The sequence below is a fragment of the Lissotriton vulgaris genome, chromosome 12 (genome assembly GCF_964263255.1).
Source record: "Lissotriton vulgaris chromosome 12, aLisVul1.2, whole genome shotgun sequence".
Lineage (NCBI taxonomy): Eukaryota > Metazoa > Chordata > Amphibia > Caudata > Salamandridae > Lissotriton > Lissotriton vulgaris.
In genome coordinates, this window is record NC_141700.1 from 36,446,370 (window position 1) to 36,459,836 (window position 13,467).

General features: G+C 49.8%; 1 protein-coding gene across 7 annotated transcripts in view; it reads right to left on the bottom strand.

Annotated features, from left to right (window-relative positions):
• Positions 1-13,467, bottom strand: part of CHERP (calcium homeostasis endoplasmic reticulum protein) — a 138,802-nt gene that overhangs the window by 30,897 nt on the left and 94,438 nt on the right. For all 7 annotated transcript variants that reach the window (XM_086946929.1, XM_086946930.1, XM_086946928.1 and 4 more), the window contains 3 exons: positions 3,950-4,066; positions 3,408-3,502; positions 1,034-1,219 (listed from right to left, as the gene is read on the bottom strand). In XM_086946929.1, the coding sequence (XP_086803055.1) occupies positions 1,034-1,219; positions 3,408-3,502; positions 3,950-4,066 (398 nt within the window). The remainder of the gene's footprint in view (positions 1-1,033; positions 1,220-3,407; positions 3,503-3,949; positions 4,067-13,467) is intronic.

Sequence of the window (13,467 nt, forward strand, 5' to 3'; positions counted from 1 at the left end):
AGAGGACACAACATCTCCACGCCTTTCAACATGGTTGAGTACTTTTAAGCCAATGTGCCCATCGCCAGGTGAACCCTCTTGAAAAAACATCACTATTTGAAACAAGGAAGTGAGTGAGAGCGCTTTTATGTCAGTGGTCCCTGTATACAATGCAAGTCACTCACACTGTAGCACAAAGTTAGTTGAAAAAAGGGCCAGTCAGACAGGATCAATGTGCAATAAAAACACAGACACAGGGAAGGGGCTAAGACACAACAATTTAAAGGAGCACAGTGCTATATTCTACTATTCTATTCCAGCTACAACAGGCTACTTTCAGTCTGTGAACATTCAATATATCCAGCCCACAGAAAACATGAAGGGGTTTCTCCAAGGAGGAATACCTAAAACCCAGTATATGGACATAATTAACAAATCAGATAATAGACAACAATTCATCTATCCAAAAATGAGGAAATAGAAAAATGTTAAACAGAAAAAAGGGTTCTAGAATTTGTTTTCATGTATAGAAGAGGGGTTTTGAAATTAATGGCTTGGACACAATAGGAGATTATGGCATCATCCGATGAGAATACGTAAATGTAAAAGGAAATAAAAAAATGAACTCAACAGTGTAGAAATAATTCACAAGAGGGAGTGCAAACAAATTAAAAGGAGGCACTGAAATTAAAATCGAAATATTGGCAGATGTTATGAATTAAAAAGGTATTGGTGACATACATTTATCAATTACCCAGATATGGAATAGTTGATGAAGAATAAAATCATTGGCAGAAGGGAGAGAATGTGTAAATACACAGGTTAATAAATTTGGACAGAAATCTGACTAAGATGGAAAAATATTGAAATAGCCTAGAAAAACTGAGAAGACACAGGAGAATCCAAGGCAAAAGAAAGTACAGAAAAATAGGTAACATTCTGGGCAAGGGCTGCCTAATCGCAGGAAGCCTTTGTAATTAAAAGAAACCCCTGAGTACACACATTCAGTTTTTGCAGGTAAGTGTTCAGGACAATCTGCACACTAGCCACTTACTTTCATCTCTTGCTTTCATCCGGGCAATGAAGGAATAACTTTTATTCCTGCGGTAGTTCTCATAGGGGTCATCGAGGGACACTCCAACGCCTTTATACTGATCCCATTTGTCGCGTATATCCCCGCCTTTGATTGGGTCCTGGATTCCTTGTTCTTTAGCGCCTAGCCCACCAGCGCCACTCCAGCCTACAGTGTCGACACGGAAAAGTGGGTTTGTATTTAGTTGAGTAGATGAAGCCTGCCTTTCCACAAAAAGTCTATGAGTTGGATGGGTGGCACAGTAGTCTATGTTCTTGGTGAACCACAGATCAAATTTAGATGGCCACAACTGCGACCAAACTTGTGAAAAAGGCTGTACACAGCATGCAGCAAATGTCTGTCAGTGTCAAAACGATCACATTCAAGCTAAATATGGCCCTTACTCTGCTCCATCAAAAATCTGTATCCCTTGTTCAGAAACCTTACCTGCAGCTTTCCAGCCCTTGCAAACCCCACCGCTGAACAAGAACCGCCCTCTTTTCAATCAATCAAGTAGTACTTGTATAGCACTGCTCATCACCCTAGGGGATATCCAGGCGCTGCACTACAGGTATCAGTATTTTCTGAGGATTAGTGGAGCCTGGCCTCCTGCTCATCTCAAACAAAGGTTTGAGAACTGCTAACCACTCACAAACTCAATGATGGACTACTTGTCTTGGACTAGACTTAAGTGGTCGATTCCCATGTACAGAGTGCCCAGAGGCCTGATGTACAAGTCACTTTTAAGGACAATGAACTACGGGTTTGGCCCAACAGGAGACCATGGCTCTGACATTTGAAAATCTTGAAGAAGTCCCTGTCACTAGCCCAAAGATGCCTGGGCCAATTTCTTAAGGGTAATTACAGCCACAAGAAGATGGTATCTATGCCTAATTTGTAAATATGATTCACATATATAAGTATTACCATTTGTTTACTTGCAAACTTTCACTTAATGAATAGGAGCGACCAGTTCAGCTGACAGCTCACCTGTTATAGGAGCAGATGCTCTTAATCCAAAGTACTATCAATCAGAACTTTTAGTACCCAGTGTCAACCCCACAAACGGACACACAGGAGGTCATTGCAGTAGGATGCAAGGTGCATGCATTACAGTGTGTGGTACAAATGAAAGGCCCCGTGACGCAAGGAGTGATATTATTACCATCAAAAGGAGCAGCACTGGTCTTCTTTTGGTGGTAAGAAGTTGCCCCATGGTGCAGGTCTCCTCAACAGACATGCAAAGCATTGCACACAATCACTAATGACACTTCACATGGTAGCGGAGGCGGAGCACGCACACACACAGGCTACCCCTTTGTACACTGCATCTAGTCAATAAAGCATTGTGAGATTTAGAGCTAGCGGTCTAGTCAAGCACTCACCCATTTCTAATCACCTACATACAGCATGTTGAACACAAGCGCGTTTTCCATCAAGAGAATTGTAGTGATAACAACCATGATAATTAAACAGTGTAAAGTTGTTACTTCAAATGCAAAAGAGGAAAGTATGCACTGTGTTAAAGGCCAATGAAATTCTACACTTACAGGTTCTTTCGGTAGGAGCTACCTTCTGCGGTGAGGCAGGGTGGCAACCACACACAAAGCCTTGCATAGAACTGGGCCAGAGCATCTCAAAAGTAAATTCAGGTGGTACTCCCCAAAAAAACTGCTATGATCCGCTGCCTCATGCTCAGTGATCATTCTTACAATAAAGCAAGCTTCAAGGGACAGCCACAGTTTTGTCTATTCCACCTGTAAACTCTGGAACTAACTGCCCATGCATCTCAAGAGTCAGGCTAACTTCCTCCGCTTTCGTAAACACTTAAAACCTTGGCTGTTCTCACTTTCCCTATATCTCTTATTGTCCAGTTTATGATATTCGGTTGGGAGTAGGATAATGTTAGCGCCAAGAAACCATTGGGCATTTGCAGGTGTTAAAAATTTCAAATCAATTCAAGGCAGGTGCCGCTGACAGTGAACTGAGAGGCCACCCGCTCGCAGTCGTCTCTGGGACTAAGGTGAGGCTGTAGAAGCCCCCGGGGGACTTGGCAAAAGACAGCATGTCGGAAGGCAAGTTTCTACTGCTGACACATCTACTTTCAACATCCAACTGTGAGTACATGTTTGAAATAGCCTTTAGGTCCCGATGCCGTCTTTTGGTTTGAAGGATGAGCCCCCATTTAAGTATCACAAACAGCTGGGACACAATTTGAAGGGATTACATATTTGTAATAAAGCCACAATGAAGACAAGCTGCACAGAGCTAACTGGAAACCAAACCAAGAATGAATGTAGGGGCCGGTGCAGCGCTGGAAGCCGCAGTGGGTGGAGGAAAGCAGAATGTCTCTTACCCATTTTCACCAACATCTGATGCCCTTTATTTTCTTCTCCAAGTCTATGGTCTGGTATTAGGGGGGCAGAACCTGACCCTAAACCAGGAGCAGACCTAAGATTAAAATGAAAAGGCCTCATCACAACTCCAATCATAAAACAAGACTTTGGGGTGCATTGCTATCGCCCAAACCATTCATCCAAGCACTTAAAAAAACATTCCAAAAGAATGGCAGAAGAACGCATTAATAAGGATTGGAGACCATGTTTTAATAACAGAATTCCCATAGTTAACAACAGAAATCACAAGAAAAGCTCATAAAAAAAATCAGAGTTGATGCAAACATGGCCTGAAACTGTCCACAAACTTCGTTAGAAGGGTCAGGGGATGGATGGGTCTCCCAATATCAGTAATCTCCCTGGAGTGTATTTACGGGGGGAAATTCAATTTAACAGTGGGGACAACTGACAAGCACTGGGGTCAATGACACTTAGGAAGATGCGAATATGTCCAACAAATCGAGGGCAGGCAGCCCTCCAAAATGGGTGCGCTGACACTCACGGTGGAGTGGCACTCCGAGACCTCGACCGACGTCGCCTTCCTGGTGACGCAGACTTTGACCTGGACCTAGACCTGGAACGGGATCGACTTCGGGATGAGCGAGACTGACTGCCGCTTCTAAAAGAAAACAAATATGATAGATTACCCTCCTGTAAACCCAAACAAGACAAGTAAAAAAATTTTGCACAACTGTATTTATTTTGTTGCACCAAAAATACTGGTAGTCAGTCACTCATTAATTGGATAAAGTAAATCATTCACACACACGCAGTACAACACACCAAGTGATATAGAAGGCAACAAGAACCACAATAAAGTTCATAATCAACCCGTTGTTAGATAAGCAATCAGTTAACACAAAGATACTTGCTCTGGCTGGACAATCTCCAGTCGTTCTTCTACCAGTGAAATTCTTCAAAATGACGACAAGTTCAAGAACATGTGAATTTACTTCCTTCACAACCATGGCCGGTCTCCAGGCCAAGAAAGGAAACAAAAGCACACGGAGACCTCGGAAAGAAAATCTCCACTACAGCGGATAGTGATGTGTGAGCAACACAGATTCTATTCGACCATGAAATGAGTGGGTGGCGTATTTGCAACTTCAGAGTAATCTTTTCCTTCCATCATAGATAAGTCATAGAATACAGAAACAGGGTGTCCGGTGAACGATCACTGGGTTTGATCCCCTCGCCCTTCCAGTTCCACATGGATATGCGCCGGCTGGCGGAGATACCTGAATAGCACCAGGTGCTCTTCCAAAGATAGGATGACTGCATCCAAAACAACACCTGCTTGGGCAAGGAAGAGGATAAGGGAGCAGAGACAAAAATCGTCAAATGTCAAGCTACGTACCCCACTGAAAGAGTCAACACTGTGGTCCTTGGGCTGCACACAGACTTACAGGGCACTCCTTCACAAGCTCATGAACTCAACTCAACGAGATACGGCCACCGCCGAGGCACCCCGCTGCCCTACCAAGAGGACCCTCCACCATTGGTTGCCGGCGGGAGCCTCCCCCCCCCCCCCCACCACCCCGAGATTGGTGGTCCTGCATGCCCCACTCCTACCAGCGACGGAGTGCCAAGGGGGACGGGGGGGTAACGACCACCCCCATGTGAGACAGACTACATGCCCCCAACCAGACGCTTGCTCCAGTGTGCGTGCAATAGTGGGGATAATGAGTGAGCTGCGCCATGCACCGCGCTAACACGAAGAGACGCTGACACACCAGCTGTATGCCCCGCTCGCCTGAAGTACCTCTTGGCCCCTGTCCGAGTGGTTGCCGTCACTGGCCGCGATACCCGCAGAGGGTTGCGGTGGGGATGACCTAGTGACGATCACATTGGAACCATTGCACTGCCCTACCGAGAGGACCCTCCACCATTGGTTGCCGGCGGACCACAGAAAAATGAAGGACCGCATTAAAACACTGGAGGGAGCGGTGGCGGATCTGGAGCCCCGGGTGAGCCAGATGGACAAACACGTGCAAGACCTCCTCAACAGGGTCGAATTTCTGGAAGACCGTGCCGAGGATGCGGAAGGGCGGGCACGAAGAAATAACATCAGACTGGTGGGCATACCAGAGAAATGGGAGGGGACTGACCCCACAAGACGCGTAGGCACGCTGTCGCCATATTTTGTGGTGGAACGTGCACACCGTGTGCCCACGAGGCCCCTCCCCCCGGGCTCCAACCCCAGGCCGCTGCTTCTTCGCGTCCTTAACTACAGAGATCGCGATACGATCAGACGTGAAACCAGGAAACTCGGGGAGGTCCAGATCGATAACGCCACGATAATGTTTTTCCCCCCGACTATACCGTCCAGGTACAACGGCAGAGACACTCCTTCCTGGCAGTAAAGCGGAGGCTGCGACAGGCGGGCCTCAAGTACTCGCTCCTCTTCCCCGCCAAATTAAGAGTAGTGGCACAGGACAAAACACACTTCTTCACCAGCCCAGAGGAGGTAGAGGCTTGGCTGGATGGCGGCGTAAGCAAGGCACCCCGGCAGACAGAAGGGGCCACCACAATGTCGCGCTTACGAGGATCGAGGCGACGCCGGAGGCGCAAATTGCCCACACCCAACCACACGCAGGAGACGACAACCCACTCCCCGCCTGCGGATTTGGTTTTACAGGAACAGCAAGATGCACTCCGCAGATTCACGGAAATCAGCGGCTCTCCGACGCCGTCCTCTGCCCTACATGCTAGCCCACATGCGTTCCCGAGCGACGACGAGGCCATCTACGGAATACCAGACTCTCAGCTATCTACAGACCCACCCGAAGTCACACCACAGACGGCGAATCTACTCCAATGAAGAAAACACCACAACCCTCCCATACGGCACATGGCCAACACTGCCATACCTGTACTATCCTTGCTCGCTTTGGAGTGAGTGGGGTCCAACAACGACAAACACGGGAGTCCCTTGTCCTTGGGGAACGACAGCGACTTGACGCAGTGAGTTACATCTTCAGACATTACGCATACTTGATATATGACACTGCAGCAGCTCTCCCCCTGTCAGTATTACATATACTTTGACTGCTTATGTCCCGGCTCTACCGGAGACGTGGGCCCCCACATGGCCTATCCCTTCGACTATCGCATTGGAGAGACATTTTTTCCTATGGAACTGGGCGGCGTAGTCCCCGGCGACGCCTGCTAGCTGTGGCCTTTCATCTACGGCCCGGGGTGGGACAACACCCCTTTCATGGATAACACTGTTCACTCGCCTTTTTGTGTCGAATGCCTAGCACCCCCTAGAACTGCATAGTTTGAGTAACTCACTTGAGTATTTGGACGGCGGCATGTTAGGCAGCCGACCTTTTGGCATTTTCTGTTGTATTGCCTTTTCTTGGTTAATTGTGTTTTTCTATTCACATCCTTTTTGCACCTATGAGGGTCACTTCTTACTACAATCACAGCTATGTTCCGACATGAGACAAGGGTGGGTGCGGGAGGTCTGGGTGAGACCACGTGCGAGGGGCTGGGGACGGATGGTGGGCATAGGAATTACCTAGACGACGGTCATGACTGAGATACAGATATGTACCTGGAATGTCAGGGGCATGCACACACCGTCACGTAGGTATCAGATCTACTCTTATTTAAAACGGCACAGGATACATATCGCACATTTGCAAGAGACACATTTGAACAAAGCGGAAGTGCGTACACTACACCGTAGGTGGCTTGGGCAGTTATATGCTACGGAATACTCCTCATTCGCCCGCGGGACACTGCTGTGGGACCGACCTGGGACTCCTTGGGCAGTCTCATACTCCCACATAGACCCAGATGGCAGATTCGTAGTGGTTCAGGGCAGGCTGGATGGCCAGCCGGTGGTACTGGCCTCTTTGTACTCCCCAAACTCCCCAATATTGGCGGCGTGGCATGGCGTCCCGTAGATCGGGGGGGGGGGGGGGGGGGGGGAGACTATAACTGTATCTTAGACGCGACGCTGGACCGCTCCTCCCCACCCCACACCAGCACGCCGGCGCACGGAGCCATGAAAGCGCTGGTCAGCTGGGCCACACAATGGGACTTACACGATGCATGGCGAACACACAACCCCGCTGCACGAGTATATTCATATTATTCGGGTGCACATAACCTGCATGTGCGACTAGATAGATACATGGTGTCTGCTGAACGCCTTCCCATGATCACTGATACACGATACATGGGCCGCACACACTCAGATCATAATCCACATGTCCTGGCCATAGCATGGGAACGCCCACACCCACCCATCCCTACCTGGAGACTGCAACCGGCCCTCCAGCTAGATGAGACCTTCCGAGACTCCCTCCTCACGCAAACAGCGCAATATTTCGAGGACAACTCAGACACAGCGTCCTCCCCCCAGGTTGAATGGAACGCCTTTAAGGTTGTGATCAGGGGACACTGCTTGGGCACACAGGGACCCATGCAAAGGCAGCTAGAGGATGACTTGACGCGAGTAGAAACCTACCTGCTCCACCGAGAACAAGACGCGATCAGTGGCGCGGACGACCCTCTGACGGATGCGCGAGCGGAACATGCACAATTCTTGGAACGCCTTTGACACCTTAACTACGCTGCCCACTCAGCACGCACACACCATCTCCGTGACAAGCCTGGCAAGCTGTTAGCCTGGCTAATCACGCAGGAGGATCGCGCGGCGCTGGTGTCAGCGATAAGCACCAATGGAGGTGGATTGATCTACACGCAACGCCAAATACATGAAGCTTTCACGGCCCACTACAAAGCCCTATATCGCTCCCGCCGCTGCGTCCCCCACCCTTACATCGTGGAATATCTCTCTACCTTACAAATGCCACGTCTGACTGCCACACAGCAAGACGACCTCGGAGCATCGCTCACACCTGAGGAGCTCCGCGTGGCCATTTTCAATCTGTCCAATGGCAAATCCCCTGGCCCGGACGGACTACCAGACGAATTTTAGAAGGCCGGCTCGAATATCCTCATTCCTGAGCTGCTGAAAATGTATGCGGCGGCCGCAGAAGATTTCTCCCTTCCCCCCCACGCGTAATGAAGCCAATCTTATTTCCATTCTTAAACCTGGCAGTGATGGCACACACATGGGCTCTTATCGACCCTTGGCCCTCTTGAACACAGACTATAAAATACTCGCATCTACCCTAGCCCAGCGGCTAGCCCCTTTGGTTCCGACATTGGTACACGACGACCAAAACGGCTTTGTTCCAACACGCCACACCCCTTATAATATCCGTAGTCTGTTTCGTATACAAGAGTACGCCACTCGGCAATGGCCGGGGTCGGGGTGGCTAGTGCTGGACCTCGAAAAGGCATTTGATTCCGTAGAATAGCCATATCTAACAGAATGGAGAAATACGACCTAGGGGCTGGTTACACGGATATGGTCAGCTTGCTGTACCGAAGACCCACCGTCCGGGTGCGCACGGGCAGATTACTTTCTGCTGCTGTCCGAGTGCGGAGGAGTACCAGACAGGGATGCCCCCTGTCACCTCCGCTTTTTTCCCTGGCTATGGAACCTCTGGCCACGATACTGCGGGCAGGAGGGGAAGAGTGGGGAATCCCGATGGCAGATGGTGTCCACACAGTCTCGCTTTATGCGGACGACCTGCTCCTATATGTTAGAGATTTGACCAACACCCCGAGATCTCTCACCGACATATTCCGGAAGACATGTCGGGATTAAGAGTCAACTGGTCCAAATCAGGTGCCTACCCCTTTAGCCCGGACACGCCTGAGTGCAATGTCCGACTGGGCGGCGAGAGACTCCAATGGTACCTCACCACTTTCAGGTATTTGGGAATCCACAGTTATAGGAACCCATCGGATGTACTCGACGGATGCTTCGTGGCCTTATCTGGAATGCAGGCTGGCCCCGTGTGGCGCTGGCAAAATTGTACATGTCCACTGAAACTGGGGGCCTGGCGGTCCCCAACGTGGAGCGGTACTACCTGGCAGCGCAGCAGCAATGGGTATCGGGAAGGCTGTGCGGCAAGAACTTGGGGGATACTGCCACGAACACCACTACCTGGACCCAAACGCAAATGTGCACGCTGTTCCATCCCCTGACTCGGACCCTTCGCAATTGCACCAGGCAGTGGCGCGCAAGTGCTTCCTGCGCTGCCTGAGACTTACCCGAGCGACGACACCGTATGCCCTGACGCTCCCCTTGCTGGGTACTCCCAAAGCAGTTGGGGTGATGACGGAAGCTGTGCTGGAGAGTTGGACACAAGCGGGTGTGGAGACGCTGGGTGGCCTTTATGCAGACGGTGCCCTGCTTACTTTTGCAGAACTCACTGCGCGCACAGACCTACCGGCCGGACAGTTCCTACTGCATGCGTCTCTAGTACATACGCTGATGGCTGCCTGGGGTGACATACTTACATGTCATGGGCAACGGCACCCACATAGTGCACTGGTTGGCAGAAGCCCTCCTGATGCACACGCAGCATACCACCCTACAACTAAGGGACAAATAGGCGACAGATAGAGGGAGGGACTGGACAGACAAGGAATGGGCAATGATACTGGTTAGTCCAACCAATGTCCGGCGCAGCCCCCGTTTCAAGGTCATACAATTCTACATCTTGCACCGCGCTTATCTGTCGCCTGATAAGATCAATAAGTATTTCTTGGTCACCGACACTGCCCATCAGAGATGCTCCCAGGTTTGAGCGGACTTCTTACATATGCTCTGGCTGTGCCCTAACGTCCAGTCATACTTGGACGCGATCACAGCACTGCTGACACAATGCACTGACGAAGACATACCGCACACGTGAGAGGCCTGCATCCTAGGACTCTATAAGATGACCAAACTGAACAAAGTACTGACTCTGTTTTGGGACCTGGGACTCATTACGGCCAAACGCCTGCTCACCAAACATTGGAAGAACAGTGAACCCCCACATATTCGGCACTGGTATACCTCTTTCACCAATTAGGCACGAGCGGAGAGCACGGTCCTACACCGAGAAAAAACGGCGGGGCTCAGGAAGTTCCCCATTGCGCAGCTTTGGGATGACATCCTAAAGTCCTTCCAGCACAGGGAATCACTTGAGATATAGCCCTCTCTCGGACCATCCCACGGATATGGGACACAGCGGTGACCCCGAGTGCCTACTGTCTCCTTCCCCAACTGCAGTTATGACACAGACGCGAGTCCCGCCACGCCCCTCGTCCCACACGCCCAAGGTTATTAGCGCCTTTCTATACACTTGGCGCAGTCACGCTGACTCTCCCCTTTCCCACATCGCACAAGACGGGAACCCCACCCCACGCTTTGCATGCTGCTGGCGTAATTGCTGCAACCTGATATCACTGCCCTTACACTCTTACGCTGACCCTTCGCACGCCTCCCCCACACTCTCACCCCACTCTCATATTATTGGACCCTAACCTCCGCTGCAACTCCCCCCCCCCCCTCCCGACCCCCCCCCCCATCTATACGCATATGGACGCCTCAACCCTTATTTAGTCTTTTTCCTCCCTCTTCCCCCTGATGTAGTTTACATTCTTGTTTATACACTGGTTATGTTAAAAAACCAGGGCATTTTCACTGTTGATGAGACGCTATAAAATTTGTGTAAGTGATATTGGTAATCGAGCCTCCCTTGGCACTCAATATTTCCTTTGCGCGCACATGACGCACGGTACACTGCACGTGGACTGCAGGGAATGACCAGAGAACATGTTATCCTGGGGTACACAGGCAGTCCTACACTGCGACTATTTCTACTGACCTCCCCACCATTAACACCAATATCGGATGGCGACACGCATGTCGAGACATCAGGCACACCAACTGTGGATACAACGGTCTCCTCCTGATTCCACCACTGCATACGACCAATCCTTTATCTTTGTGCAACTGACAGTTGATCTATGTACTCGCTATAACGCTGTGAAAAACGCAACTGATATATGATTTTCTTATTTACATCTCCACTGTTTATTGTTGACATGGGTGCTGACCACGACTGCCTACGATCACGAACGGCCGGTGACACATATTCAATATCAAAGACTATCAACAAAACCATAAAAACCATAGACCTATCAGTTATCCGATATACACACTGTATGATATGTACGCATTTTCCTTTATCACGCCGCCGGACACCAGGGTTGTCGGCTGAATGGCTGTGTACTCCCGATAACGTTGAACAAAAATTGTACTCAACGCAGCCGGCCCACGGAGGTTGTAGGCTGTTTGCTGTGTCATTTTAGAAATGTACAATAAAGGTCTTTAAAAAAAAAAAAATCTGAGACAATTGGCAGAAAGATGTAGGTGAGTTAGACAACTGACTGGCAGGAGGCATTGGCATCACCGAGGGAGGTAGCGACACCCTCTCGGCTGCGCCTCGTCCAACTTAAGATACTTTACAGCAGCGGTCTTCATTCTGTGGGGCGCGACCCCCAGGCGGGTCGTGGAGTCCTGGGAAAGGGGTCGCAGATTCTGCAGAGTGCAGTTCCTGGCATTGGGCTGATCGAGGGTGCTCACGGCGGATGCCTAATTCACACCAAGGTGTGAAAAACATCAACGCCTCATTAACAAGTAAAAGGTCTTTTAAAGACCTGTCAAGTACTCGGGTGTGGCTGTGTGTGTGTGTCTGAAGCTGTTACAGCAGGGCTCACATACACCAGCTGGGGGGAGCTGGCGGGGGGGCGGGGTGCTGGAGGAGTGGCTGTAGTGTAGCCCTTTGAGTTCAATGGATGTTGCGCACCTGGAGCTGTGGGTCCCGTGACACGTCCCCCGCCCCCAGCAGGGAGGCACAGAGATGCCCTCCCATGAGTGGGAAAGAAGAATGAAGACGACGCAGAGAGATACTGATCTCCCCCCCCCCCCCCCATTGAGAGAGGCACAGAAAAGGTGGGTGGATGAATGAATGATGGGTGGGTGGGTGGATGGATGGATGAAAGGCTGAAGGATGGATGGATGTATGAAAATGTGGGTGGATGAATGATGAGTGGATGGATGAATGAAAGGGTGGATGGATGAATGGTGGATGTATGATGGAAGGATGAAAGGGTGGATGGATAAAGGGTGGATGGATGAAGGATAGATTGGTGAAGGATAGATGTATGGATGGAAGGATGAAAGGGTGGACGGAAGAATGGATGGATGAAAGGGTGGTTGGATGAATGATGGATGGATGTGTAAAAAGATGGGTGGATGAATGAAGGGTGAATGGATGGATGAAAGGGTGGATGAATGATGGATGTATGGATGGATGAAAGGGTGGATGGATGAATGATGGATTGATGGATGTATGGATGTATGGATGGATGGATGGATGAAAGGGTAGATAGATGAAGGATATATTGGTGAAGGATAGAGGTATGGATGGAAGAATGAAAGGGTGGACGGATGAAGGATGGATGAAAGGGTGGATGGATGAATGATAGATGGATGGATATGTAAAAAGATGGGTGGATGAATGATGGGTAGATGGGTGGATGAATGATGGGTAGATGGGTGGATGAATGATGGGTAAATGGATGAATGATGGGTAAATGGATGGATGAAAGGGTGGATGGATCAAAGGGTGGATGGATCAAAGGGTGGATGGATCAAAGGGTGGATGGATCAAAGGGTGGATGGATCAAAGGGTGGATGGATCAAAGGGTGGATGGATCAAAGGGTGGATGGATCAAAGGGTGGATGGATCAAAGGGTGGATGGATCAAAGGGTGGATGGATCAAAGGGTGGATGGATCAAAGGGTGGATGGATCAAAGGGTGGATGGATCAAAGGGTGGATGGATCAAAGGGTGGATGGATCAAAGGGTGGATGGATCAAAGGGTGGATGGATCAAAGGGTGGATGGATCAAAGGGTGGATGGATCAAAGGGTGGATGGATCAAAGGGTGGATGGATCAAAGGGTGGATGGATCAAAGGGTGGATGGATCAAAGGGTGGATGGATCAAAGGGTGGATGGATCAAAGGGTGGATGGATCAAAGGGTGGATGGATCAAAGGGTGGATGGATCAAAGGGTGGATGGATCAAAGGGT